At 40.9% G+C, this 27,002-nt stretch overlaps 2 protein-coding genes across 4 annotated transcripts; one reads left to right on the top strand and one right to left on the bottom strand.

Moving 5' to 3' along the window:
- Positions 1-1,682: 1,682 nt before the first annotated feature.
- Positions 1,683-14,013, bottom strand: LOC119723014 (rac GTPase-activating protein 1-like). Of its 3 annotated transcripts, none has more exons than XM_038193485.1 (17): positions 13,884-13,970; positions 12,866-13,003; positions 12,520-12,661; positions 12,278-12,338; positions 10,982-11,257; positions 10,448-10,531; positions 9,862-10,021; positions 9,573-9,751; positions 8,672-8,717; positions 8,345-8,499; positions 7,424-7,549; positions 6,681-6,898; positions 5,867-5,999; positions 5,415-5,550; positions 4,934-5,005; positions 3,376-3,502; positions 1,683-3,160 (listed from the first exon to the last, which is right to left on the bottom strand). In XM_038193485.1, the coding sequence occupies exons 2-17, from the start codon at positions 12,951-12,953 to the stop codon at positions 3,091-3,093; spliced, it is 2,073 nt and encodes a 690-aa protein (XP_038049413.1). In that variant the 5' UTR covers positions 12,954-13,003; positions 13,884-13,970; the 3' UTR covers positions 1,683-3,090. The 3 variants fall into 3 exon arrangements, with proteins under 3 accessions (XP_038049413.1, XP_038049412.1, XP_038049414.1); XM_038193484.1 differs by having other exon boundaries at positions 1,690-3,160; positions 12,866-13,007; positions 13,884-14,013; XM_038193486.1 differs by lacking the exon at positions 4,934-5,005 and having other exon boundaries at positions 1,690-3,160; positions 12,866-13,007; positions 13,884-14,013.
- Positions 14,014-14,036: 23 nt separating this feature from the next.
- Positions 14,037-27,002, top strand: LOC119723015 (ATP synthase subunit beta, mitochondrial). The gene is made up of 10 exons (XM_038193488.1): positions 14,037-14,201; positions 20,824-21,003; positions 21,802-21,976; positions 22,371-22,492; positions 22,915-23,099; positions 23,491-23,649; positions 24,043-24,165; positions 25,127-25,339; positions 25,714-25,915; positions 26,188-27,002. The coding sequence occupies exons 1-10, from the start codon at positions 14,075-14,077 to the stop codon at positions 26,283-26,285; spliced, it is 1,584 nt and encodes a 527-aa protein (XP_038049416.1). The 5' UTR covers positions 14,037-14,074; the 3' UTR covers positions 26,286-27,002.

The raw sequence follows: 27,002 nt of genomic DNA, 5'->3' as shown, positions 1-27,002 counted from the left end.
TGTTTACATCTTACTCGCCAGCTGAACACTCCATTATTTTGCAAGAGGGATGTTTCAAAAAGCATAAAGTGAATTTGTTGAACAAAATCGGGATTTCTGAACGAATTATATGATTTTTTCTTACCGAAAAGGTATTTATGAATGGGAATAAATATGTGCTCCGTCGGTATTTATCACTCTGTTTAAGACCACTTAGAGTCTGGGTGCTGATAATTACCCTCGCCTCCGGCTCGGGTAATTATCAGCACCCAGACTCTAAGTGGTCTTAAACAGAGTGATAAAAACCTCCAGAGCACACATTTATTCCCTTGTTTAAAGCATTTAACTTCCTTCTTTTTCTTTTTTTTTCGCATCCTGGAAACTACATATTTGAATTCCTAACCATTGAAAAACTTGGACTGTAACAAAAAATATTGTGATTTTCTGAAAAAAATGTGCAAGTACATGTATATTCTTTATGTTATTGTTTCAATGTACCATTTGTTACATAGCCTTATTTCAAGCAGTTTGGCACTTTGTTGGCACACGTGTACGATTCAAGCAGCACTCTTTTAAACGTAAGATGTTTTTGAAACCTCCGCATCACATCCAGCTTTGACTCAATATGATTGTGCAGCCAGCGATTGAGCCAAAGCTTTGTGATGGAGTCGGGGTTTCGAAAAACCTGATAGATGAATACATTATTGTAATACCGGTTGCCTTTGTAAGACAGGTTAAAATAGTTGTACATGTACATTGCTGTAATAAATTCTGTAGCAAGTAGATATTTTAAAAACTGAGTAGGCCGTGTTTTTATGTTTGTGGAGTTCGTTAAAATTTAATCACCCCCCCCCCCCCCAAAAAAGAATTTACAACAGATGGTAGCAACCTAAGATTTCAAATAAAATTTGGGGCTTCTGAGGGTAATATCAAACTGGTAGTTATTTTACTATTCGGAAAGAAACGAGAGGAATGTGGAATGAAAAATATCCCACACATGGATAGGGGGGAAAAAAGTGGTCCACGGACCGCATGCGTCGCCTTTTTCCGCGGTCGATCCCTATTATGTTTTGTATTCTTAAAAAAAGTCAACGCATGTATTTGTGCATTTTTTAATGACCTCAAATGACCCCTTTATGACCTTTGACCTCCAATTTCAGAAGACTTGAGGAACCCCCACCCAAGTTTCACTCCATTCAAGCTACACTAAACATCCAAATTCTGTAGGCAAACTTTTGGAGTATATTTGAACAATGACCTCTAATGACCCCTACATGACCTTTGACCTCAGTAATCCGATAAGTAATTGTCTTCCCACCCAAGGGTCACTGCATCCAAGTTTCGTCAAATTCCACGAAAGCATGCATGTAGAAGTTATACATTTTTTTAAAAACTGAACTGAAACTTTAACACATGGGGATACAGACGTCCAGCGGATGGGAGTTTCGGGGTAGGAGCATTGTTCTTTTATCCCTTTTTCTAAAGATTTCACTTGTGGGGTACCGTTCCCTTTGTCCCTTTGTACGAGTACCCCACGATTGCCTCTGGTGTGCACGGTCACTGGTCTACAGTCATACAGAATATAGGACTTGTTATTTGTTCCCGTCTCCCAAAACTTTGTTTAGTTGACACAAAACCCAACAAAAAACAAAACAAAAACACAAACAACAGAAAAGAAGACAAAAATCAAAACACAAAAGAAAGAACGTATTCATTTAAATCCTAAAGACGTTTATTCATGCAAAAACTAATAAATCATAAAAACAAGCATACACATTTTTTTTGCCGACAATATACTGTACCCCCAAACTTTGTCTCCGATCTAAAAAGCCCTAAAGCTAATGCTTTATACAACATTCCGTTTAACCCCCTGAATTACAACCTGAAATTTGAATGCCCGTTGACGTTCAATGCACAAAACATTTTTCCCCATTTTAAGAATCGGGTGGGAAATCTATTCTGCACTTTACATATACATGAAGCTTAACGGTGTAAAAAAATGTTGATGACCCCTTGTTAAATGTATATACAAAGTAAGGACTTAATTTTACTACTATTTACAGTTAGTTTGAATGACGTTATCTCGAATCCAACGATAATCTTTCATTCTTCGCCACAAAGTTACTCAATATTTCTCGATCCCTTTTTCTGAACATCGCAACTGGAAGCAGAAATTGGAAAAGTTACCACTACGTTTAAAAAAGCTATTTACACCACACTACAACTGTTTGCTGTTTGCAACTGGCCTAAATCATTTGAGGGATCAATTTGAATGTCTGGTGAACCGACTTGTTCGCGTGCTGGGCGCATTTTAAACTTTGAAATCACCAGACTATGAGCAACCGTTGCCTGATCGCGATTTAGAATGGAAACTTGGCAAATACTCCCAAACAAGGGAAAACGCCCAACTTAAAAAAAAAATAAAGTGTAATCAAACATTAACATAACACTTGAACAATTTATGCTTACGACCAGCAATTCTCTGCAGGCTTGAATGTGATAAAAAAAAAACTACATTTACTTTTGATAGGACTTCACCATTTATAGAGAGACATGAAGTTGTCACTTAAATTGGTGACAAGTCTGTGAAATCAGTTGACTCTCCCCAACCCCCAACCCCCCCCCCCCCCCCCAAAAAAACCCAAAAGAAACACAAACATGTTCAAAAATTGTTTACTGGTTCTGGCATTTCTTACTTTGCTTCCCTGTATACAAAACAAATAATAATAATATTTTACTAAAGAAATTAACAGATTTGCTTATGACTGAATCAAACCTAAAAAGGAAGGAATACTGGAGCCTAAATTCATTCCTGAACAATCGAAGTTCTTCAAGGTACGCTTAAAGAATTTGCCATATTTACGGTACTGTATTTAAGGTTTTCAACATTCCGTGGAAATTCATACATCTACATTTGGGTGCAAGCGCAAAGAAGTCAATGTGACTTGTGTGAAAAAAAAACTCAGCCTGGCACCCACAGCCATCACCACGCAGATCTTCATTACAGAGTCTGGAAACCGGACAAAGATGGCGTCCGATGGAAAAAGACGGAAGCATATTACGCTGTAATTTGGATTACTCTTTTATTTTTACCTGAGGTAGTCATTTTTCCTATCTCAGTGTTGGTGATGCGAAGAAATGGGATGTCTTCTTGACCGTGTTCTCTGACTTGCTGCCAAATCTGTAAACAAAAATAAAGTTGCAAAACGGTTCTCGTAAATAAGAAAAAAAAACAAAAAAAACGCAGCTTGTGAAATACTGTCCAATTACACAATATACAAATTCCATAGGGTTGTCTAAGGGGTGTGGCTAACTCGCAAACGGCGATAGGGCAATTAAGTCACAAGTGATTACAAAAACCTGGGTTTTCGAAAGACAGCGGTGTGGAATGTTTACCTTGGGGTGAGGGGAGTCTTGGAGAAGATAGACCTGGCCTTGCTGATGGAGGAACTGGAGGGGGTCTTCTTGCCCATCTTACCCTGGGTCTGGGGGGTGTGGACTGGGCCAAAACGACTACTGCCATCTGCAAATGGAGACAAAAGAAAGAAAGAAAAGTTTTGACAAATTTCAAATTAGCGTCCTAGCGGGACATTTTCTATTTCTTAAAAATCCTCAGTGCAAAAACATAGAACTCGGGCCCTTGGTTTCACTGCTGATTTGAAATTCAGCAGCTGAATACATTTTTTTTGTTTGGGGGGGGGGGGGAATTCTCGATCATCAGCCAAGATCTGATCTCAAACACAATATGGCTGTGGGTGTTAAAAAAACACTTTAGTTGGATGGGATGCCAGTCCACCACAGCTTACTCCCCAGCTGATCGTGGTAACCATTTATGCCCCTGGGTAGGGAGAGGTTGGTGGGAGTAAAGTGGCTTGCCCAAGGACACAACATGCACCTAGCAGCTGGATTAGAACATTGTCATTGCTATGTAAGCCAAACAAATCAGTTCTAACATTGGTTCACCTTAAGAAAGATTCACCCATAATTTTTTTTTAAAATGTTGGTCTGGTGCTTTAGAAATTGCTGACAGTGCTAAACAGTAAACAGAAACATATGGTGATAAGATGTTCTAAAAGCATGAGTAAAATAAGAAAACGGGGGAAAGTGGTGAACCCCAGCATGATTTATCTGAACAATGAAGTCTACAGTGAAACCTTGATGAGTCAAACCTCAAGGGAACAGGTTCAAAATTTGACTTCAGCAGAGTTATGAGTTAAGCAGGGTGGATGTATATCATTGTTATACTACTGAAGGCAATGGATTCTTTGTTTGACTAAACGGTTGTTTTGAGTTATCAGAGTTTGACTTATCGAGATTTCACTGCAGTTGAAGAATTTCAATGCAAACATAACAGAAGTAACAGAAAAACCAAACTAAATGGAGGAAAAGAAAAGATTAGTAAAGCAAAAGAAACAAAACAAAACAACTCAGAATTAGCTTTGCTCTAAATTACTAGAGTGCAACTGCAAGAGAATTGGAAAAACGGTTCTTCAAGGTCATCTCAGTATGTACAAGAAATCAGATAGGGAAAAAAGCCCTTAAATAATCAACAGTAATCATGTAATAACCCTCAAATGAAAATGATTGGGTATGATTTACTGTGAGCGAGAGCCTGGAATGACCCTACTGCTTCACGCAAAAGCAAATGCGTTCTGAGTGGAGCAGCTCACAATTTGAGTTGTACAGAGAATCCCTGAATACTTTTCATTTCATATCTACATTTCTTCTTCTTTTTTTTGAAATGCATAGTATGATTTACAATATACTATTGGACTGTTTTCAAAATTCTGAACAATTTTCGGTCAATTTTTTGTTAAAAACTAATAATAACAAAAAAAATTTTTTTTTAAACTAACTACTGTATTTTAACACCCTTTTGATTTTTTTATCAATTTTTTCCATTCTTGTATTTTTGTGTGAGATGACCCTTTGTATTTCGTTTCACGGCCCCTACTTTTCTTGAAGGTGTCTTTCTTGTACACGCTGGCGGGCGTCCGATGTGAGCCCGGCATGCCAATGTGCCCGGCTGAAAGTACAATACAAAGCAACAAATTGTGTGTGAAACAAACACACAAGCATGCACGATAGTGAATTAACATAACCTACGACGAGCATTAGCTCCCAAAAGTTGGTGGGATTTGAAGCTGGAGAAAATTTTCGGTGATTTATATGAGGTAATTTATTTGCAATGCAGTGTATATGAGGTGAACAGTCATTTTCATAGACACGTATAGTTGACGGCCAATGAAAATACAGAATCGAAAACCGGACATAAAAATGAAATTTGGACAATGTGCAAAGCACCTGGGCCATACTAAAGCAATTAAAATCCCAGAAATACGGAAGATGGATTTTAGTGGATTTAGGTAGTGTTTTTTATGTCCTAAACCTTCACCGTGATTGTATCAGTGCAGGATTTGACTGCCAGTACTAACCTGTTGATGGCGCCTCTGGGGTGCCAAAGTGTCTGTTGGGGATGACGTTCATGTCACCGGACACTGCGTTCTCCGTGTCGACGTTGACGAACGCCTTCCAGAAATCGGTGGGGAGCGATATCAGGCGATCCACAACCTACAAGAAAGATTCATTTTGTGTAACGTTGAGGGGTTTCTTTAGCACGTTGTCTACAATCATAACGTCACAGTTCAAGTCACGTCTTCACAAGTCAATCACATGTCAATCACATGTCAACCACATGTCAATCACATGTCAACCACATGTCAATCGCATGTCAATCACATTTCAATCACATGGCAATTACGTGACAATCACATGTTGATCACATGTCAACCACATGTCAATCACCATCCAGGCTCACTTGAGTAACGGGTTAAAAAGACTGCAATAACATCAAAATGGGATTTACAGAGAATATTTTGGGACTTACCGCTGGCTGGAGTTTGGTGTCGTTCAGCATCCGTAAGGGTTCCGGATCCGGCACGGCATGGCCAACGATGGTGGGCCCGAAGACCCGGGACAGGTTGACTACGCCCATCTTGCAGACTGGGCTCTCAGAGACCCTGTGGGAAATAAAAGGAAAAAAAAAAGTCAATCACATGTCAATCGCATGTCAATCACATGTCATTCACATGTCAATCATATGTCAATGTCAATCACATGTCAATGTCAATCACATGTCAATAGCATGTCAATCACATGTCATTCTACACATGTCATTCTACACATGTCATTCTACACATGTCACCCACATGGAAGCAGTGTGCCTCTTTGTGCCTGAAGATGATTCTGTAATCTTCTCCCTAGGAACCCAAATTAAAAGCCTTTTTCAGGCGTTTGCAGACGCAAAATTAAGAAAAAGCTTTTTTTTTGGCTTAATAAAATACTCAAAGGTTAAATTTTGTTGGGAGAAAAAAAAAATTGAATTCAGTGAAGAAAATAGACAGTCATCTTTAAGATAGGACAAAGCAGACGGCGTTGGAGTTTTACTTTTAAAGTTTTAAATGTCCATCCATGCTTCATCTCCTCCAAACAAGTTTAGAGTTTTAGTAGATTTTTTGCTCCAGAAATTCTGCTAACTTTTTCAAGCGGGAACTCCATTGATGGAATTTAAGTTTTGAAGCTGTTGGAAGCACACACAAAAGTTCAATAGGACGCCTTCGTCATGCCAACTTTAACAAACCATACCAAAACAAAACTTCAGTGAATACTTTTTTGCTGTTTCACGAATTTAGGAGACCAACCTCTGTAGGTGAAGGATGATGTAGGCCAGCGTGTCGCGGTTGGGGAGGGGCAGCTCGCTGATGGCCTGATAGGTGAACGTGATGGCGTCGTCTGGATCAGGCAGGTTGGCCGCCCTCATGAAGGTCTCGTGGAGCTTGAAGGTGACGAGAGGCTCTGAGATGTTGCGCAGGAAGTCCTTGAGGAGGCCGGTCACGTTGTTGATGTCTGGGGTTCGGTCCTTGAGGGGATGAAAAAAAATTGGAACAAATAAAATAAAATAAATAACCTTCATTATTCTTGTAACTGATTATGTTGTTTAAACATGTGTTACCCGTGCTATTGTCGACTTTCGCCTCGAAAAGTAGATTTGGTTTTCTTTCTATTGCCATTTTCCTAGCAACTTAAAAGTTAATCATGTTTGACATGTTTGAAGAGACATCAAACCCTCCCTCTCCAAAAATACCCAATGTTTAGTCACTGCCATACAATAATTTGGCTCTCGCAGGGTGGTTCCATATTTCACGTCGGATGACGTGTGTACATGCAAAGGTTAGCGTTATTCACGCAACGAGCAAGGCCAGAAATATCAGGGTGTGCTACCCGCAGATGACGGCCCGAACCCGTCTGACATCGAGGTTCGTGAAAAACAATCCTGCGCCTGGGTCCGCTCAATGTCAAAATAATCCCGGCGCGAAGTGGTTAAGCAATATTCTTTTGTCAAGCCGCGTCTTGAAAAAAAAAAAAATGGCCCTGGTTGACTCACCAGGTGCAGGTCTTTGCCCAGCATTGCTCTCTCCTTCAACTCTTTGATGCTTCGCTCTGAGCCGGACAGACGATACAGTCCTTCCTCGCTCATGCCTCGCCTCTCAACCTCAGCGATGCACTGGATCTGTTAAGTTACAAGAATCACAACCTTAGGGCATTGGCCAAATTTTATGGATCTGCTCACCGCAAGCGAAGAATTTTCGCTTACTACGGAAGAAAATTCTGCAGGTTAGGCCCAAAAAAATAAATATTCGGTCTCTGGTCAGACCAAAGTTCCGGAATTGACGTGGCCACGCGGCTTTTTTCTTTTCTTCAAGCTTGGACTGTACAGACAAGGTGGGGTACTATTTTGCTTTTTTGGTGTCCTCATGTACACTGGTGTCCTCCATAATTTGCCTTGGTGCTTTTGATCATTTGCCTTGGTGCAATTTCCCATTCCTTGGAGCTCTTTGGTAAAAAAAATTGAGGTGCGGAAATAGAGGGCGCTGATGGAGCTACCGCGGAACATTTGGGAAAAAAAAAAATTGACGCGCATGATTAAAATCGACGCGCGCACTGACCAGCGACCGACTTGTTTTGTTTTTTGGCCTTAACACAGTTCACATTTATGTGTAAGCAAGGCAGTTTGGTTTGCTCATGATGTGTAAATTTCACATCGAAGGCATATAGGATCATTTAGCATTTATCCCAAAGTAACCTACTTACTTGGATTAAAGATTGTACTGGTACTAAACACCCTGTGAAATAATTCCCTCTGGCTTGTTGTCATGTGGCAAAAATCAAGAAATGTAGGTGATTTCCGACGATCAGTCAATTGACCGATATTTTTGAAATAAAAAGTGCAATAGACAAAATCGTGTTTCCGGATCAAAAGGTTGTGCATGTTTGTTTTTTTATTGTTTTCTCAAAATGGACTTACGACCAGTGCAGGGACCATGGGGGAGGTGGTAGGGGCGACGTCAGCCAGCTGGGTGTTAGGTCCGTAGGGTCGGCTCTTGGTGGGCGTCATGGTCACGGGCTGGCAGGGGAGTGGGGCCGAGTCCTGGCAGTCGGGATGACAGACAATGCGGCAATCTACAACAGACAACCCAGGACAAATCCGAAATTTGCTAAATACAAAAAAAACACTTGCTCTAAAATAATGGGTTAATGGTCATAATGTTGTTTAGAAGATTATTTTCGGAAGATTCTTGTTGATCACATACATTCAAAAAAACGAAAGAAGGAAAAATTGAAAAGAACTCACCCTTGCATTTCAGTGCATATTTTCCAAACTTGATTCTCTTCCCGCACTGCAAGGAGGGGGAAAAAGAAGGAAAATTGCACAATGTCAAAACTAAATCATATTTTGTCCTCATCGTCAAGACTCACCTAGTATTATTGTCACTAAGAAAATGCTTCATTCTTTGAAGAAAATGGTTCATTCCTTCATTCACAAAAATGCAAATAAGCCCAAACCACAGGGTGTAACCCCCCATGAAACCACTAAAGCATGTCTCTTTTTAGATTACAATATTGCCGCACTGAAGACTAATTTCTCTCAACTAATGGTGTCAAGGAAAATTACAATCAAAAGTTCTATAATTTGAAACTGGATCAAAGGAAACAAGATTTAAGTCGTAAAAAAAAAAGCTGACGAAAGTGAAAGATTTGTTACGTCTTGAAATTCAGCCTAAAATTTTGGCGACTTTTCGCATAATTTTCTCACATAAAAGTAATTCTGTTTTTTTTTAACTGAAACTCATTTTTTCAAAGTTGAACAAAGAAATGGACTGGAGCTGGGTTTGAACCTGTGACATCTGCCAACTGAGCTATCCAGCCCTATGTTGACGGTACCCCAATTTGTGAATATCTTTGCTCAAGGGGTGCTAGTCATTTCACATTAGTTATTTCATGGATAAGGCATGCAACTGGGAAGAAAACACAAAACCAACAGAGGGAATTTCTAGCTTGACAAGACTTTATACTGTGTTTATCAATTTTCAATGGCATCAACGTGAAGTCAAAAACGAGGAAATCAGCTGATCTGAGGAAAAGTTGCATGCCCGATAGATGCCTCCCTCTTCAACATCCTACGCAAGTGAAGAGACTGAAGGAATTTGACGGCTGAAATTGAAGAAGGGATGGAATTTTTTTTCTCAACTGACCGGTTTGCAGGATTCTGGTTTGAGCACTGTCTTGGTGCAGAAGGAGTGTTGGCGGACCGGCTTGGCCGGTTTGCTTGGCTGCTCTCTCTGTCGATTGCCCACGTTGCCGGCGTTCAGCGCGGCCTTCAGGTGCTGGTTCTCAGGGGCACTCCAGAAAGAATCGTCAGAGACGTTATGATCTGAAAGGGAAAAGTCAGCCACAATTCCACAGTGAAATCACAGACTGCAATCTCACTGCAAAAGTCACGATTGTTTACAAAAGTGCATGGCAAATATAAGAAAAACCAACCTCCGCTCTTGAGTAGTTCCCGTGAGGGTCTCTTGCGGTTCTTGGGCCCCGGCGGCCGGGAGAAGCTCTTCTCCAATCGCGGTATCGTTTCTACGTGCGTGGCCGCTGTGATTGGTCCGTCGGCTGGCACGGTGACGGTCGTCGTGACAACTGAGGTGTCCTGGAACGAGAGGCAACAATGTAACACAGCCCAAATTACAACATTTCACTTTCTAGTTTTTTTTGCTTGACATGACCAGCCCTTTTTAATTCTCTGATGGGGTCACTGAGTATAAACATTTCCCTAAAATGAGACTTGTGGGTTTAGCTCAACCGGGCAAGCTAGACTTTTTTAATTTCTTGTATAATTGTTTCACTCAAAGAGTTATTTTTCTGGAAAGCACATTTTTTGTGTGCAAAATTATATGCAAAATCCTAGATGTATCGAGCAAAAATCAACAGCAATTATATACTTCACACAATATTTTCTGGTTACTTTTTTTTTGCCAGGCGACATTTTTCAGTGAGAAGCATATTTTCTGAGCTTATCAGTTCCATACATTCAGCTGTATGTCTTTGATTCTGTGTTTGTTGACGTCTAACTTACCACTTTGTTCTGGGGACTAGTCATATACTGCGTCTTCGCTTTCTTGGGAGGTGTGTCTTCCTCGAGTGGGGGTGCGCTCGGTCTCTGAAGTGTGAGGAAATGGAGAAAAATTTGAAGATATGAGAAAAGGGAGGAAAAAAAGAAGGCAAAACAAGGAAAACAAACAATTTTGTCTACATGTCTAAGGAATGTTCAAATGGCGTAACCTTTTGGCCAACGGAAAGTAATGGAAATTATTTTATTTAAATTTACGGTCAATTCATTAACATCTTTTCAAAATCATCGAATATCAGAAGAATGTACAACTCAAACACGTAACGATACATAATTCCTATTACTGCAAAATATGTTTGGACAGTCCCTAATTCCTATAGGTACTTAAAGGAACATAAAAAATACATCATTTACGAAAGGAAACTTTATATTTTGCATCTTAAATTAACTTCCTTCCCCTGTTGAGGAAAGACGGGTCTAGCCTCCAGTGAAAAAAAATTCATCCAAACTAAACCAAATATGGAAAAAAGGAGCTCCAACCTTCTTTGAGCCACCGCCGGCCCGCTTCCACGACTTCCCGCCCCGCAGGTAGGACACGTCCAGGTCGTCCTCCGTGTGGTCGTAGCTGACATCCGAGGGCGACAGCAGGTCCGCTGAGCGCTCGTGGACGGCCGAGAGCCGGTGGCAGGTGGGCGTGCCGCCGTTCTGCTGTTGCTGCTCGCTTTTCAGGAAGGCTAGGCTTTCGCGGTCCTTCTCTGATAGCTCGTTCATCTTGTTGTCGGCAAGTAGCTCCCGGATCAGCATGATTTGTTGGTCCTATTTGGTTTGCCCCAAAAAAAACACAAAAAAAACCAACTCAAAACAAATATCGTACATTTTTTTCCGAACAAACAAAAATGATTATTTACAATCACCTCTTGTAGAAAGAAGATGAAAAATAGAATATACACTATAAATTCCTAACCCCCTAGGCCCTTTTTGCTAAGAACCATCCTCAATCCTCCAAAATCCTCCAAAATTTTGCAACTGCCCTAAATTTTTCAAAATTGTCAGACAGTCCTGCCTCAAAATGCATTCATCGTCAATCCTCCAAAATCCTCCTCATCCCAAAATTTTGCACTCGTGTTTAAATGAAGGATAACCAACGCCAAATCCTTCACAATCATCAGATAGTCCTGCCTCAAAATGCATTCATCCTCAATCCTCCAAAATCCTCTTGTGCTTCAATCACCGTTCATCCTCAATCCTCCAAAGTCCTCATGTGCTTCAATCACCATTCATCCTCAATCCTCCAGAATCCTCATTTGATTCAATCACCATTCATCCTCAATCCTCTAGAATCCTCCAAAACCGCCAGGAGGATTTTGGAGGAGTGAGGTGGGTTAGGGTTTTAAGGCCAAGTCTCAGAAAATTATTTTCAAATTTAGTGCATGTTAAGAGTTTTAATCCTAACCCTCCTCGAGCCTCCAATGTCCCACGGGCGGTTCTGGAGGATTTGGGAGGACTGAGGCTGAATACAACATACAATTTTAGAGGCTTGTGGAGGATTGAGGGCACGTGGACATTCAGAATCGGTTGATTTTGGAGGATTGAGGCTGAATGGTGTATGAAGAAGAGGAGGATTTTGGAGGATTGAGGCTGAACGCATATTGAGAGGCAGGGATGTTGGAGGATTTTGAAGGATTGAGCAGTGGGTATCCTTCATTTGAACACAAGTGCAACATTTTGGAGGATTTTAGAGGATTGAGGGGATTGAGGCCTGGGGGATATGGTTAATCTAACAAAAATGAGAAACTCATGGTTTTTTGGGGCATATTTGGAAACATGCAAACTTACCAGTTCTTCTGATCTACCCTCTGCCTTCTTCCGTTTCTTCAATTCAATATCAACTTGGTTCCTGTCAATAAAAGAAAAAAAACCCACAAATTAAAATTTATTTTAACAACGCATCATTCTTTAACACGTCACCAGATTTTAATTTAGCAAAGCTGGAAAAAACAGTTCCTTTTCAAGGGTTTTTTTAAAGTCACTGAAGGAGGACAAATGTCAAAAGTCAAAGGGAGAACGGATCTACAGACCTAGCATGTTTGAGCTTGGTGTTCAGCCCGTTATTCTCGGCCGTTATCTTGGTGACGAACTCCTGCATGCGAAGCCGCTCCTGGGAGGCCGTCAGCCACTGGCGCCGACATGAATCCTGGTTCTTGGTAAACTTGAGGAATTCTAGGGAGGCACACAAAAAGGACAGAAACTGGAGTTACTGAAGCCTAGGTTTGCAGCATTGCTAATGTTTCCAGCATTGTGACTTTGGGCATGATCCCTGGCCACATGGCATATTCAACTAACAAGATACTGGCTTGTGATTCTGATAGGCCTACATTAAAAGAAAATAACTCTAAAACAAGAAGAAAAAAGAAATACATGTACCTGGTTCACAGCCTTTGCTCAACACTGACTGGTAGTGGCATATCTCGTCAAAGGCTGCCACTATCGATCTGTTACTCCCTCCACTCATGGCCTCAAAGTTTTACTACGTTTTTTTCCTGAATTTCGACGTGATGAAAACTTTCTTGAAACAGAACACAATAAAAAGTATGCCTCATTAGCAATAGTTGTAGTGCTGATTATATTTTGTTGAAACTGTTGAGATTTACTTGGGTTCTAATTTAACACCAAAATCTAATAAAATATTAATGGTTTACGGCTTGGCACAATGGTAGCCTAGCACAATACTTTCACAGTCATGACAGAAATATGTGCCATCTTGTTCCCAGGGCAAGAAGAATGTGCGTTGCTGAGCACCGAGTCAATCAAAAACTTTTGCACTTCCATTGTTCCAAAAAAATCCAAGTCATCATGCAATCGGATTATGCCAAATAAAATACGCTCGCATTTAGTAGCAACGCATGTTCTTTTTTGCCGTGAACAAGATGGCCCGTATTACCGTTAAAGTTCTTTAAAAAAACGGGAAAAAAAGTCCAAACGTTACTCCCCCCCCCCAAAAAAAAAGCCAATTCAATTTCAAACCAAACAAACATGACAAATTGGACTTTTTGAAGTTTTTCTATTTTATCTTCGACAGCAAAGTAGATATTGATAAAAACAATTTCAATACAACACACTCACAAAACTAAGGTTCACATTTTTTTTTTTAAAATACAGAGACCCCCCCCCCCCCGGACCATGCCGACTTCCCGAGCAGTGAAGCAGCGCCAACAAAAAAAGTCACCACTCACTGACTCAGGCAGCAACACACGGCAGGCAACACAAAGATGTATCCGATATGAAATGTGTTGTAAAAAAATCCCCCGTTTCGAGAGCCTTTTCAGACATTTCGGCTTTCTTTAAACACTTCTTAACTGATTCTATATCATAAATTACGTTTCCTTATATTCTATATTCAAAATAAGTTTCATACAAGGGAAGAATATTGCAAAAACCTCACCTTTGTCCGCGCGACTTTCACCAAAATCTTTTGCACAAAACGGTTTTTGAGTTTAGAACGCAAAATGCTCTTCCGGTTCGCATGACCAATCAGCTGTGGAACAGAAATCACGTGCTGCTGCGCATGCTCCTAGATACCTTCCGAGTATTACCGAAGTTTGCCGAAAGAGGCCGGCCGCGTTCTGTTCGTCAATGGCCGCCATGCTTTCAGGAATAGCGAAGTCGTGTTTCTCGGCAGTAAGGGCTGCAAAACCGGCGTTTTCTGCCGGTCTTGCTAGCCAAACGGCAAGAATATGTGCACCGGCAACATATAGCTCAAGTAGGTGGAACATTTGAAGAGAATTTTTCGCTACTTATCTGAAAAATTGTCTCGCCGGTGATGGTGTGGCAACCCGGCAAAAATATTTCGAGCGATTGAATGTGCAGTAGGCCGAATTCACTGTGCACAAGTCATGCAAGTGAACATGGTGAATTGAATGGAGCTGAATTAAAAATGTGGTCTCAAGTTAAAATGGTTTTGAAATTAATATGTAATAATATAATGACATTACGTTTTAAAAGAATACATATTCAAGAAAGCACGTAGCATACAGAGTACAGACGCCACTTCTTTGTTGTGTATAATTAAAGTCTATCTATGCTGGAGTTGTGGAGAGTCGAGACTCGAGTGCATTTTCAAAGTATTTATTGGAAAGAATGTTGCAAGTTGCAACCTGACGCCACTTGTCTTCAGCAGTTGTGTACAAAGTCTATGGAGAGTCAAGAAAATTGTCCAAGTATTTCCTAACAAAATTGGAAATGTTTCCCAGTCCCAGATTCATGTCTTATCATCATTTTTGCAATGACTGACAGGACTGACCTTCTTCATTGACATGATTGAAATGATATGAACAAAAAAGCAGCGTCAGGTTGCATTTTTATTTGCAACATTCTTTCCAAAGTATTTTCTAACTAAATTGGATGTCAGTCCCAGATTCTGTCTGTACTCTTTTAACATTTTTTGGAAAAAATATTGCAACCTGACGCCATTTTTTCTTCATAAATCATCTCAATGAAGGTCAGTCATTGCAGAAATGATGATAAGACATGAATCTGGGACTGAGACACTTTTCCAATTTTGTTAGGAAATACATGCACTTAGAAAATTTTCTTGACTCTCCAAGGACTTTGTACACAACCGCTGAAGTGGCGTCAGGTTGCAACATTTTTTCCCCATTTTTGCAATGACTGACCTTCGTTGAGATAATAATGATGAAAACAGTGGCGTCAGCCGTCGGGATGCAACATTCTGTCTGGTCCGTGTATTAAATTGTTTGCAGCACTTGGCTATCATTACGGCAGCTTTCATTGGTTGCTGTCAGTCACGCGCGTGGTGCGCTGCCGGCTCGGCCGCTGTTGCTTGACTTAAGTTATCCGTGGTGTAAAGTACGCATGAGGGTGTGTTTATGTTGCATTGTGAATTCAAATCCCCCCAATTTCTTACATAGGCCTAATACGACGTGAGCATTTGTTGAATACGATGATAGCTTTGTGAAGTTTTAAAAGTACATTTTTAGCTTGTTGACGCTGATCGTGTTTGTTGACGCTTGTGGACGCTGAATAGCATGACTGGTATTCTGTGCACAAGTGAATCACCGCTGTTTAGTTGCGCAGCAGACGTTCATATGTTTACGCGCATGCGCCACTTCACTGTGAGGTCAAGGAAAATTCATACATCATACATGACCTTGGAACTTTTTTAGTTCCGAATCATTGGGAAAAAAACCACCTACTTACTAACTGAATATTCATTACTAATATTAAGCCAATAGCAGGTGAGGAAATGAAAAATTAGCATAACTTTCTCGATGTTCCCACGAAGCGGATGCGTGGTCGCGGGAAAATTGAACAATTTTAGAGAACCAACATTTCTCCCGAAATCAGCTGCTCATGACAATGAGAAAAGACTAATTTCGGAACCAAATTTCTACAGGCTGGAAGTTTACTCAAGGTAATAAAATAAAAGAGTACAGTCCAATTAATTCATTTACTGCTTTTTCTAACTGAAAAACCTCAAGGATTGTTATGAAAAGGTTGAATTTTTCTCCCCGATATTTTGTTCCCCGTAGCTCTTTTACTAAGACTTAGGCACTGAATACGTGTGTGTAGGCATACGTGTAGTTCATGTACATCATGTATTATGTATAAGTACACATGCTAGGACTATGCCTGCGTATGCATTGTAGAAAGTAAAGGCTAAATGATACATGCAGTAGGCCTACTGTACACAATTTTAAGTTAAGATTCTGAGAACGTGGAAAATGCAGGATTTTTCTAACACACGTGCCTCAACCTTAACCCCCTAAGTATTACCCTGCTAAATCCAACAGAGTCCAACAGGAGATTCCTGCTCAATCCACTGTGCATTATTTTCATTTTTCAGTTGCCTACTGAATCCAGCATTTTGCATCAGGAATGTACGCAAGGGGTTTACTGCTCAATCCAACAGGCTCCATCGGGTATATGATATAGTTGGATCCTGTTGGATTCAGCAGGGTTAGGGTTCAAGATTGTGGGGCCCTTGGGTGATCTTGATGTCAAGCATGAAATATTTAGGGGGAGGGGGGCTTAGGCAGTATACAAAAAATGTCTAGGGTGAGATACAGTAGGCCTAGAGCTTGACAATTGGCAAGCGCTTTAGTTGGGTGTCTGCTGAGGCATAAATTGTTCTTCGGAGATAGGCCTATCTGTAATAGTTGAACTTGAAGACGATCAAGGGGAGGGGTAATAGTTGATAGGGAATCAGGGAAAGGGGGAAGACGCCATCTTTGTTTTGACTACCGCGCTACTGATCATGAAGTTGGATGACAGCGTGAGTTGATTCATGCATGAGTGTAGTAGCCAAAATATAATTTAGGGTATAGCCAGAGTGCGCTTGCTCATTTTTATGGTAGATATTTTGTTCAAGCCATAAGGTGCTATTCATTTTCACCATGCTTGTCATCATTTTGCAACATGATCATTTTCGCCACAAAATCTGTCAGCTTTTGTCATTTTTTGTCATAGGTCATGCTGCCTTGGAGAAATATTTAGATTAGAAGCCGATGGTGGCGCCGTTTATAAACTATTTTCATACCATTTAGGACTTTTCTCACTCAACCTTTACTTTAACTGTCATTATTACTTTGGACAAAGCTTTGTTTATAGATAATTTTTGCCAAATTAGACAAAGTGTGCTCAAGTTTTTGAAACATGTTCATGTATTTGGTGAATTTCATTTTATTTTTTCTCTTTATTTAGTCAAACCATGTTCCCTGCATCATGTTCCTTGCATCATGTTCCATGCATCATGTTCCATGCTCCATCATTATACATGTGGTGAACAACTAACCGTCATGAACCACCATGTCCAGTCAAAAGTGTAATGTATGTAGCAACATGCCAAGCCCTTGCTAATGCACCAGCCGTCAGTTTACATCACTGGTCACATGCGTCTCCTTTGCTGCACCTTTCTGTAGAACTGTGACAACCTGTCCGCCTTATTCAGTAGATTTCCATAAATATTGACAGTCTGTAGGGCGGAGCCTAGAGCTCGTTGTGAATTTTTTTCATTTGAAGCACCAAAAGTGCTCAAAATGTAAAGATGGGTGCTTAACCCTAACTCCCTAGGCCTTTTTGCTAGGATGTAGCCTCAATCCTGCAAAATCCTCCAATTGGCCTCATGGAAAAGTAGCATATAGCCTCAATCCTGCAAATTCCTCCGCTATTTCTTGAATATGGTCCATGGAGGGGTGCCCACTGCCTGAATCCTGCAAAATCCTCCGGCTTTGTCTGTCAATAGGCTGAGGCAGAGGCAGTGACATCCTGGAGCAGTGCGGAGGATGCCAAGTATAATCAAGGACTAAATTTATGCACGGCTGAGCATAAACAACACAAGGTCCGGCCCAAGACCTTGACACAGTGCGTACTCCGAAATCAGCAACCAACTTTTGCCATGTAACCTCAATCCTGCAAATTCCTCCAATTTGCAAAAAGGATTTTGGAGGATTCAGGGCGGTTAGGGTTAATAACTAACCTGATGAAGTTTGAGCTCGGTGAATGCTGTGTATTGCGAGATATATTCTGGAATCTCGGTTTCAAATTAAAAGTTGCTGGGTCATGGTTTGGATTGTTCTCAGCGAAATCAGCATCCGGGACATGGTCTCATTCAGCCAACTGCAGCTACGAGATGTCATGCACAGAACTGACAACTACTTGTAACCACGTGCACGTGTGCGTCATGTCAACGCTTGCGCACACACATTCATGGATTCGCCAAGCTTCAAACCAACTGCTAGTGCTAACGGAAATTTCCAAAAATGCTCCACTTCATGCATCTTTGGAAATGCTTTCCTTTCTTTCCATTGCTTTCTTCAAAATGACAGCTTGCCAGAAAGAATAATTTCACAGGGAGCTTAGTGCATTTACTATCTTTAACCCTAACTCCTGGGACTCTTTTAGCATGTTTAGTAGAAAGTATCCTGAATCCGCCGAAATCTACCAATTTTGTCACGCAAAAAATGCTGGTATCCTGAGTCCATCAGAATCCCCCGGCGTAGATACTGGAGGTATCCTGAATCCGCCAAAGTCCACCAGCAAAAGTCTCGATGGATTCTGGCGGATTCAGGATGCCATGGTGGCATAAAAATAAAAAAATTCAGCATGTTAATTCCATAGAGTCTTAAAAATCCGTCACCTAAAATTCTGGTGGATTTTGACGGATTCAGGATACCATGCTTACATGAAAATGGTGATGTGTGTTGTTGCATAGGATCCATCAAAATGCACCAATGCATGTTTAAACTGCTGGTGGATATGATGTGGGCTGTTTTTTCTTTCAACTTGGGCTGTGGGTAATTATGTATTCTATGATGTTTGCATTGTCTGGAAGGGTTATTTCAATGAGCCATTGTCCCACCCCAGCATTGCTTTGTCTGGATGGCTTATGTACATAATCCATTGTTTATATGCTGAGGCCCAATAAGCCGCAGTCACAAGCTCCCAACTGCCCAGTACATACATTTTTGTACAGCATGTGACAGACCTGGCAGGGTTACAAGACAGGATCCTGAATCCACCAAAGTCCCCCAACAGCTCAATATGGAGGTATCCTGAATCCATCCAAATCCCGCAGTTCGGCTAGGCTTACAGTCCTGAATCCATCAAAATCCCCCAGTTCGTGCAATATGGAGGTATCCTGAGTCCGCCAAAACCAGGGGGGGGGGGGGAATTTTTATGGATTCAGGTACGTTAGGGTAAACCAAGTAAGCTTTTCAACAATAATGCATCAGTTACTTTTGGGGATAGCTGCAAATGAGCTACTCTACCTTTAAAAGAAGTAGAGATAATCTTATTTCATTTTGAAAGCATAGGACATGCGGCGCAGGACTACCTGTCACTGTGATAACAGCAGTGGAATGGAGCTGAATAAAAATGTGGGGTCAAGTTAAAGGGCCCATACAATGTAAACTTTTTTAAATGCAATCCTTGGCCCTTACTCCCTAGACAATATTGCTAGGATGCAACCTCAATCTTGCAAAATCCCCCAACTGCCTCCATGTAAAAAATAGCATACAGCCTCAATCCTCCAAAATCATCCGTTATTTCTTGAATGTGGTCCTTGGCAGGATGACCACTGCCTCAATGCTGCAAAATCCTCCAGAAATCACTGTCAATATGTTGAAGCAGAGCCAGTGACATCCTGGAGCAGTACGGAGAATTTGAAGGTTCAGCCCAAGACCTTGACACAGTGCATCCTCAAAATCAGCCACACACTTTTGCCATATAGCCTCAAACCTGCAAAATCCTCCACGTTGCAAAGAGGATTTGGGATGGTTTGGGTTAAAAATGCACACGTGTGTCCCATTTAACCTTATTCTAATTTTTGCTTCGCCATTTTCAAGTGTCCTTTGGTGCCTTTTTAGAGTTTTGCTAATGCAAAAATTAATCATGAGCAAAAGTGTGATGTCATTTCAGGCAGAAACCTCAATGCTATAGTAAATTTTCTTTTCTATGGTGATTCGTTGTTGTGTCAGTCCATGGCAGCAAGCCAGTGAGTAAACTTTTCTCACAGACGTTCTCAATGAGCAAATTTTTGGGTTCACAGTTTGAACAGAAAATCCCTCAACTGCACAATATCTCCCAGAAATGGCATCACACTATCACAGCAGCATCGCTCTCAGTTGTCTTGAAAAGCATTGTAAATTTTAAATGTTTAAAAAGTGCACTTTTTAATCAAATTTATACATTTTTTTATACATTTTTTTTAAGAGGAATAGAAAGTTGCTCAAAATGTGTTCGTATTCATGGAACCTTTAAAATGGTTTGAATGATGTAATAAAATGACATTTTTTTTCTGAATAATAAAGATTCCCACGTCTACATTGTGTATCAATACTCTAAATGGTTTGTTGGACCTTCCACTTTTTAAATTGGAAAGTTTGGGGTTGTTCAATTGGCTAAGCGAGGATATGGTGGGAGGGGGGAGACAGGGGATTTATTGGTCAGATTATTACTTTTTTTTATAAATTGTTTTATGCTTTTATATGCTGCAAGTAATTTACACATTATTGGTATTGAAAATAAACCAAAAGGAAATTTTAAGCTGTGTTTATATTTTTTAATTACAATTTGTTTATGTTTTTTTAATTACAATTCATTTTTGTCATTTTGTGGGGCTGAGTGAGAGGATGGGCGTGGCTGATTGGCTGAGGAGGGGGGGGGGAGAGTTTGTGGCTTTAGATTGAAAAAAAGCCAGTCATTTTGACGACTTTCCTTTGATGTTGAAAGTCACTTTAAGAGGTTTTCAACTGGGAATATCAAAAACTGAATTTATGGAGGTTTTAAATTGGGAAGATCACAGACTGAAATTTCAGCAAAATTTCTGTAAAAAACCCTTAAGACACTTAACTTTCCCCCAACAGGAAGGAATTATGTAGCAGAAGCCAAAACACAGGCCCAGACTGGGGCCACGGGCAAGATTGTGGCTGTCATTGGTGCTGTGGTCGATGTACAGTTTGATGAAGGCCTACCGCCTATTCTCAATGCCTTGGAGGTACAGGGGCGCCCCAGTAGGCTGGTGCTGGAGGTAGCACAGCATCTAGGTAAGCTATACATTGGTGGTCTGAGGCTTCAGACTTGGAAATGTATCTGGAATCTATAAAATTAAAAACCTGTTCACAAGTTTATAAAATGTCATTGGATAAAAAGAAGAAAAAACTAAATGTAATTGATAACGAATGAAGAAATATCATTTCCCTGAACAACCAGAATGTATTTTTTGTTAGTTTTGCATCCTAATACAAGGATGTATTATGCTGTAAACATAAAATGCTGAGAAAATCTTTGAGGTGGAAAAATGACGACGAAACAACACAATTAAATAACTGCTGATCTCGCATTATTTCCTAACAAAACTTAAGTCTTACATTTACAACCCACAAACATTTACAAGCTGAACGACCTATCACAATTTGCTTTCTTGATATTTGGAAGTTTTTGTTTTATCTTTTTGGATAAATGTGAAGCCTTTGTTTCAAAGACACTCCAACACGGAACTGTCGTGTGAGTGTAATACCCAAAGGTAGAGTAATCTGGACTAGCTCCACACTTGTGCCAATTGATCGTGAGGCATGGGTACTAAAACTAGTCCTACAGGCATTGCTTCGAGACTACATGGAATAACTGTCGGAAGGCAATAAAATTATCCGCAAACTCAAGTCTTTTAACAACAGATTCTCAGTATAAAGGAGACATGAGAATGCTATAAGATTTTACACTCCATATGTTTTCAGGAAATGTTCACTGCATGCATTCACATCAATTGAAAAGTTTGACTAGTCCTTTTTTTTTTAAAATTAATGAGATCAAGTATGAACTCAATCTGTTATGACACTTTTTAGGTGAGAACACGTGTCGTACCATCGCCATGGACGGCACAGAGGGTCTGATCAGAGGCGACAAGTGCCTGGACATCGGCTCTCCGATCAGGATCCCTGTCGGTCCCGAGACGCTAGGCCGCATCATCAACGTCATCGGGGAATCCATCGACGAGAGAGGCCCCATCCCCACAGACAGGTAAAAAGTAGGGATGGTTTACCCATGCTGGATTAAGAACGGCAGCTGATTTAAGCTGTTCTAATCTAGTTCCAGTTGGGATAAGTGTCGGAAATACTTCAGAATTTTTAATCATGATGGATCAAGAATTGCAACTGGTATGGACTGTTCTAATTCCAGTGGGTTTTAGTTTTTGTTCAAACTTCAGAATAGTAATCTTTGATGGGTTAAGAATGGCAGCTGATACAAGCTGTTCTAGTTCCACTGGGGATGTAGTGTTTGCTCAAACTTCAGACTGGTAAACCATGATGGATTAAGACTTGGGACTGGTATAGGGTGTTCTAATTCCAGTAGGGATTTATTTGTCCTCGTGTGCAATATTTTTCAAAACTCCTTTTTTTTTTTTTTTTTACAGGAGAGCTGCTATTCACCAGGAGGCCCCAGAGTTTGTGGAGATGAACGTGGCCCAGGAAATCCTGGTGACTGGCATCAAGGTGGTGGACCTTCTAGCCCCCTACGCTAAGGGAGGCAAGATCGGTAAGGGAAGAGTCTTGGAAATTCGGAACATTTAAAACAAAGAAAGTGTTTTTGTAGTTGAACACTGTAAGATTTTGAAAATGTTCAACCAGAGGGGTTGTAACTGCGTCTTTTGGACATGCTGTAGTTTCTTTTGGACATGCTGTAGTTTCTTTTGGACATGCTGTAGTTTCTTTTGGACATGCTGTAGTTTCTTTTGGACATGCTGTAGTTTCTTTTGGACATGCCGTAGTTTCTTTTGAACAATCCTTTTAGCTATGCAAATGAGCAGGAGAATGTCTTGATCTTTAATTCAATGTTTATTTGGAGATCCAGTTTTCAAATGCTGTCTTAATTAAAAGCCTCACTGTGATAATAGCTTTGCTGTGATGTAAATTTGTTATCGTTATCCAAATTTAAAATTGTACTTTTGTCGTCAACAGGTCTGTTCGGTGGTGCCGGTGTGGGCAAGACCGTACTTATCATGGAACTGATCAACAACGTAGCCAAGGCCCACGGTGGTTACTCTGTCTTCGCCGGCGTCGGGGAGCGCACCCGTGAGGGCAACGATCTCTACCACGAGATGATAGAGGGCGGTGTGATCAGCCTCAAGGACGACACCTCCAAGGTATGTTCTGAATATCCCCTGTAAATGAAGAAAGCAGGGTCAGTTTTGTTAAAACTTCCAAATATGTTGAGTGCATGCAAGTAAATCACCTGATCGTTCCTATTTATTTTTTTTGGTGGAAGGATATTTTTATTCCCCCAGGATGGGATGCTAGTTCATCACAGGTTACTCCCGTCTTATTCTGGACCCCATTTATACGCCTTGGTTGAGAAGAATGTTGCAGTAAAGTGCCTTGCCCATGGACACAAGACATGGCCAGCAGCTAGATTCAGAACCCTTGCCGTGAATCACATCCCTTAACAAATCCTGCATGATCCCCCTTATGAAACTTACCCTTAACCTACATTTGTTATAGTGAGTAGTCGTAAGACTTTCCCTGTTCTGCCCCTAGGTGGCGCTAGTGTACGGTCAGATGAACGAGCCGCCCGGCGCCCGTGCCCGCGTCGCCCTGACCGGACTGACTGTGGCCGAGTACTTCCGTGACCAGGAGGGACAAGACGTGCTGCTCTTCATTGACAACATCTTCCGATTCACCCAGGCTGGCTCAGAGGTAAGATTGGAACTTTTCTACCCATACCCACCACCTTAACCCTAACCCTAGGGCTAACCAAAATTGTCATCAGGCAGTCGGGGTTACAGTAAAAATAAATGTACCTTTGCAATAAGGCATGCTTGTGGTTGTTATCGGTACACAAGTGTGTAAGAAACAAAGGGAAAGTAACTTGGATCAGCTCCACATGTCTGCTGCTTGTCCCGTGCGGCAGACAAACTAATACTGGTCCTACACGCCCCCGAATTATTGTCAGAAATTTCAGAATAAGACATTAGAATTTTCAACTCTCTATAACAAAATTTATGACATCTCTCTTATGCAATAGTCGTAGAGTTTGAATTTTTTAACTGGTTATTTTTTAACCTGCTATGTTTTTTTTCAATTTGACAGGTGTCTGCCTTGCTGGGTCGTATCCCGTCCGCTGTGGGTTACCAGCCAACCCTGGCCACCGACATGGGTACCATGCAGGAGAGAATCACCACCACCAAGAAGGGATCCATCACCTCAGTGCAGGTAAATGGCCAACAGAGTGGCTTGTGAATTTGATGAGAAATGGCATGTGGATTTTTGTAAAGTGGCCAGTATGAAAATGGCTTGTAACTTACAACTTGGGTTCGTTTGGGATAGAAACCAAATTGGCATGGTAGCAAGAGGCTTGTGAATGGAAGTCCAAAATGGCTTGTGATTAGAGGCAAAAGTGGCTGGTGAATGAAGTCCAAGTGGCTTTTGTTTACAAACATAAGTAGCTTGTGAATAGAAACTCCAGTGGCTTGTGTTTGGAATCCAATGTGGCCTGTAACTAGAAGCCACAGCGGCATCTGTTAACAAGATTCAATAATACCATGTCCACGCACGCCAAAATTGCCTAAGCTTAAACAAATTAGAGACCTGTAACACATACATTATCCTTTGCATCAAGACATGCTTGTGTTATACTTGTGCATTTAGTGTGTAAGAAACAAAGGTAGAGAAATCTTGGGTCGGCTCCACATGTGTACCGCCGTTTCATGCGGCACACAAACTAAATCTGACCCTACAACTATTTTCTGCTCCATGAGAAAATGCATTTCTTGTTTGGGAATCGAAACCGAAATGGCATGCTAGTTGGAGGTGTGAGAAAAGTGGCTGGTGAATCAAGTTCAAATGGCTTCTGCTTAAAAACAAAAGTGGCTTGTGAATAGAAGCTCTAATGGATTGTTTTTGGAACTTTGAAAACCAATGTGGCTTGTGAAAAAAAGACATAGTGGCTTATGTTTGGAATCCAATATGGCCTGTAACTTTAAGCCACAGTGTCCAGTAGCAGAAGTTAACAAAATTCAAAAGTGCCATGTCCACCTACGCCAAAACAGTATATTTAAGGAAGCTGAAGACTTTTATAACAGATGCTAACAGGTTAGCAGTAAGGCATCAGTAAATCGACGTCACTGGCAATGGATTGTGAGTCAATGTGAGCATATTTCTCTTTTTTTGATAGGCCATCTACGTGCCCGCTGATGATTTGACTGATCCCGCTCCTGCCACCACATTTGCTCACTTGGATGCCACCACTGTGCTGTCCCGAGGCATCGCCGAGCTGGGTATCTACCCCGCCGTGGATCCGCTGGACTCCACCTCCCGTATCATGGACCCCAACGTGGTCGGGGACGAGCATTACTCCGTTGCCAGAGGTGTGCAGAAGATCCTTCAGGTAATTACAAGAATCTTAAAGAACACTCTCAGTGGCAAAGGAAGGTGGGGTCAATTAGAACCAAGAGCCCATTCGGGGACCTGTAGCACATTATCCTTTGCATCAAGACATGCTTGTGTTCTCCCCATGCATTAAGTGTGTAAGAAACAAAGGTAGAGAAATTCTCGGGTCGGCTCCACATGTGTACCGCCGTTTCATGCGGCACACAAACTAAATCTGACCCTACAACTGTTTTCTGCTTCATGAGAAAATGATATTGAGGTGCACTTTGAACCGAAGGGCTCTTTTGGAAAGTATTTTTTTGTGACTGAGATGAGTACTCTCATTAAAGATTACTGTAAAATAAAAGAAAAACTGGTGTTTTTTCCCCTCAGGACTACCGTTCGCTTCAGGATATCATCGCCATTCTGGGTATGGACGAGTTGACTGAGGACGACAAGCTGACAGTGTCCCGGGCCCGTAAGATCAGCCGTTTCCTCTCCCAGCCCTTCCAGGTGGCCGAGGTCTTCACTGGTTCCCCAGGCAAGCTGGTACCCATCGCCGACACCATCTCAGGATTCAAGCAGATCCTGAACGGTAAGGTCTCCCTGGGCTGTTGAAATATTCCATGAATTACAATTTTTTTATTTGAGATCCTTTGCATCAAGACATGCTTGTGTTCTTCCCATGCATTTAGTGTGTAAGAAACAAAGGTAGAAGAAATGGGTCATCTCCACATGTGTGCCGCCGTTTCATGCAGCACACAAACTAAAATCTGACCCAACAACTGTTTCATGTGATTATATTATCCTTTTTGCGTATTTCTAGTGAAGTAAAAGCAGTAATAATTTTTTTTTTTTTTTTAACAGGAGAATATGACCATCTTCCCGAGATTGCTTTCTACATGGTGGGCGACATCAACGAGGTTGTAGCAAAGGCGGACAAACTGGCTGAGGATCAACAGTAGAGGGCGCACTTCGGTGCGCGCTGCCCGGCAGTGTTGTCTTGCAATGCTTCAGCCTGTAGATTTATTAACAGTTATGAATTATATATGAGGTCATGTGATCTAAGAAGAGTCTCGGGCCAGGTTTTTTTGTTTTTCTATATAAAGAGTTTTTCTGTGATTTGATGCAAAATTTGAAGTTTTATTTGTATAAGCAACGTGAAGATCGAGAATGTTACGGAGGTGGTAGAATATGTTGCAAACGATTTGGTTTGATACTAGTTAGCATGTCTTACGCGGTTTGATAAGAGTGGATAAAAGTAATGGTTTTTAACGGGCCACAAAGGTAAAAAAAATTCTGTTTATGGTGTTTTGAAGTTCAGAGTTAAACTGCCCACTCCAGCACCAACTTTGTGATCCGAAAGCATTCAAGATTCATCCAGTCCTAAAAAGCGTAGTACTTTCCATTGTATCAAACTGACTCCAAAGATTGTGAAGACTATCTTTCAAACTTTGGTCACAAAGTTAAACATAACCCCATATTAATATTAAACTTAACTTATTCTGTTTCAGAAATTACTTTTACTTGATTGTCTGTTTGGTAGAACCCAAGTGAAGATTTCATAATAGGTCTCTTTCACCGAATGCAATCTCATCACCTTTTTCAGTAGAACAGAAAGATAATTTACAAATGGAAATTTTGGATGTTGCGATAATAAATAAAATTCATACTACATTGAA

The sequence above is a fragment of the Patiria miniata genome, unplaced genomic scaffold, assembly GCF_015706575.1.
Source record: "Patiria miniata isolate m_02_andy unplaced genomic scaffold, ASM1570657v1 HiC_scaffold_16, whole genome shotgun sequence".
Lineage (NCBI taxonomy): Eukaryota > Metazoa > Echinodermata > Asteroidea > Valvatida > Asterinidae > Patiria > Patiria miniata.
This window is presented reverse-complemented; position numbering and strand designations above follow the sequence as displayed.

Excerpts from the sequence above, each read along its gene's own strand:
- LOC119723014 (XM_038193484.1), bottom strand. The coding sequence starts at position 12,953 with ATGAGTGGAGGGAGTAACAGATCGATAGTGGCAGCCTTTGACGAGATA. Across the intron at positions 10,022-10,447 it reads CTAGTCCCCAGAACAAAGTG|GACACCTCAGTTGTCACGAC; the intron begins GTAAGTTAGACG and ends CTCTCGTTCCAG. Across the intron at positions 8,718-9,572 it reads AACCAGAATCCTGCAAACCG|TGCGGGAAGAGAATCAAGTT; the intron begins GTCAGTTGAGAA and ends CCCTCCTTGCAG.
- LOC119723015 (XM_038193488.1), top strand. The coding sequence starts at position 14,075 with ATGGCCGCCATGCTTTCAGGAATAGCGAAGTCGTGTTTCTCGGCAGTA. Across the intron at positions 21,004-21,801 it reads GGAGGTAGCACAGCATCTAG|GTGAGAACACGTGTCGTACC; the intron begins GTAAGCTATACA and ends GACACTTTTTAG. Across the intron at positions 22,493-22,914 it reads CGCTAAGGGAGGCAAGATCG|GTCTGTTCGGTGGTGCCGGT; the intron begins GTAAGGGAAGAG and ends TGTCGTCAACAG.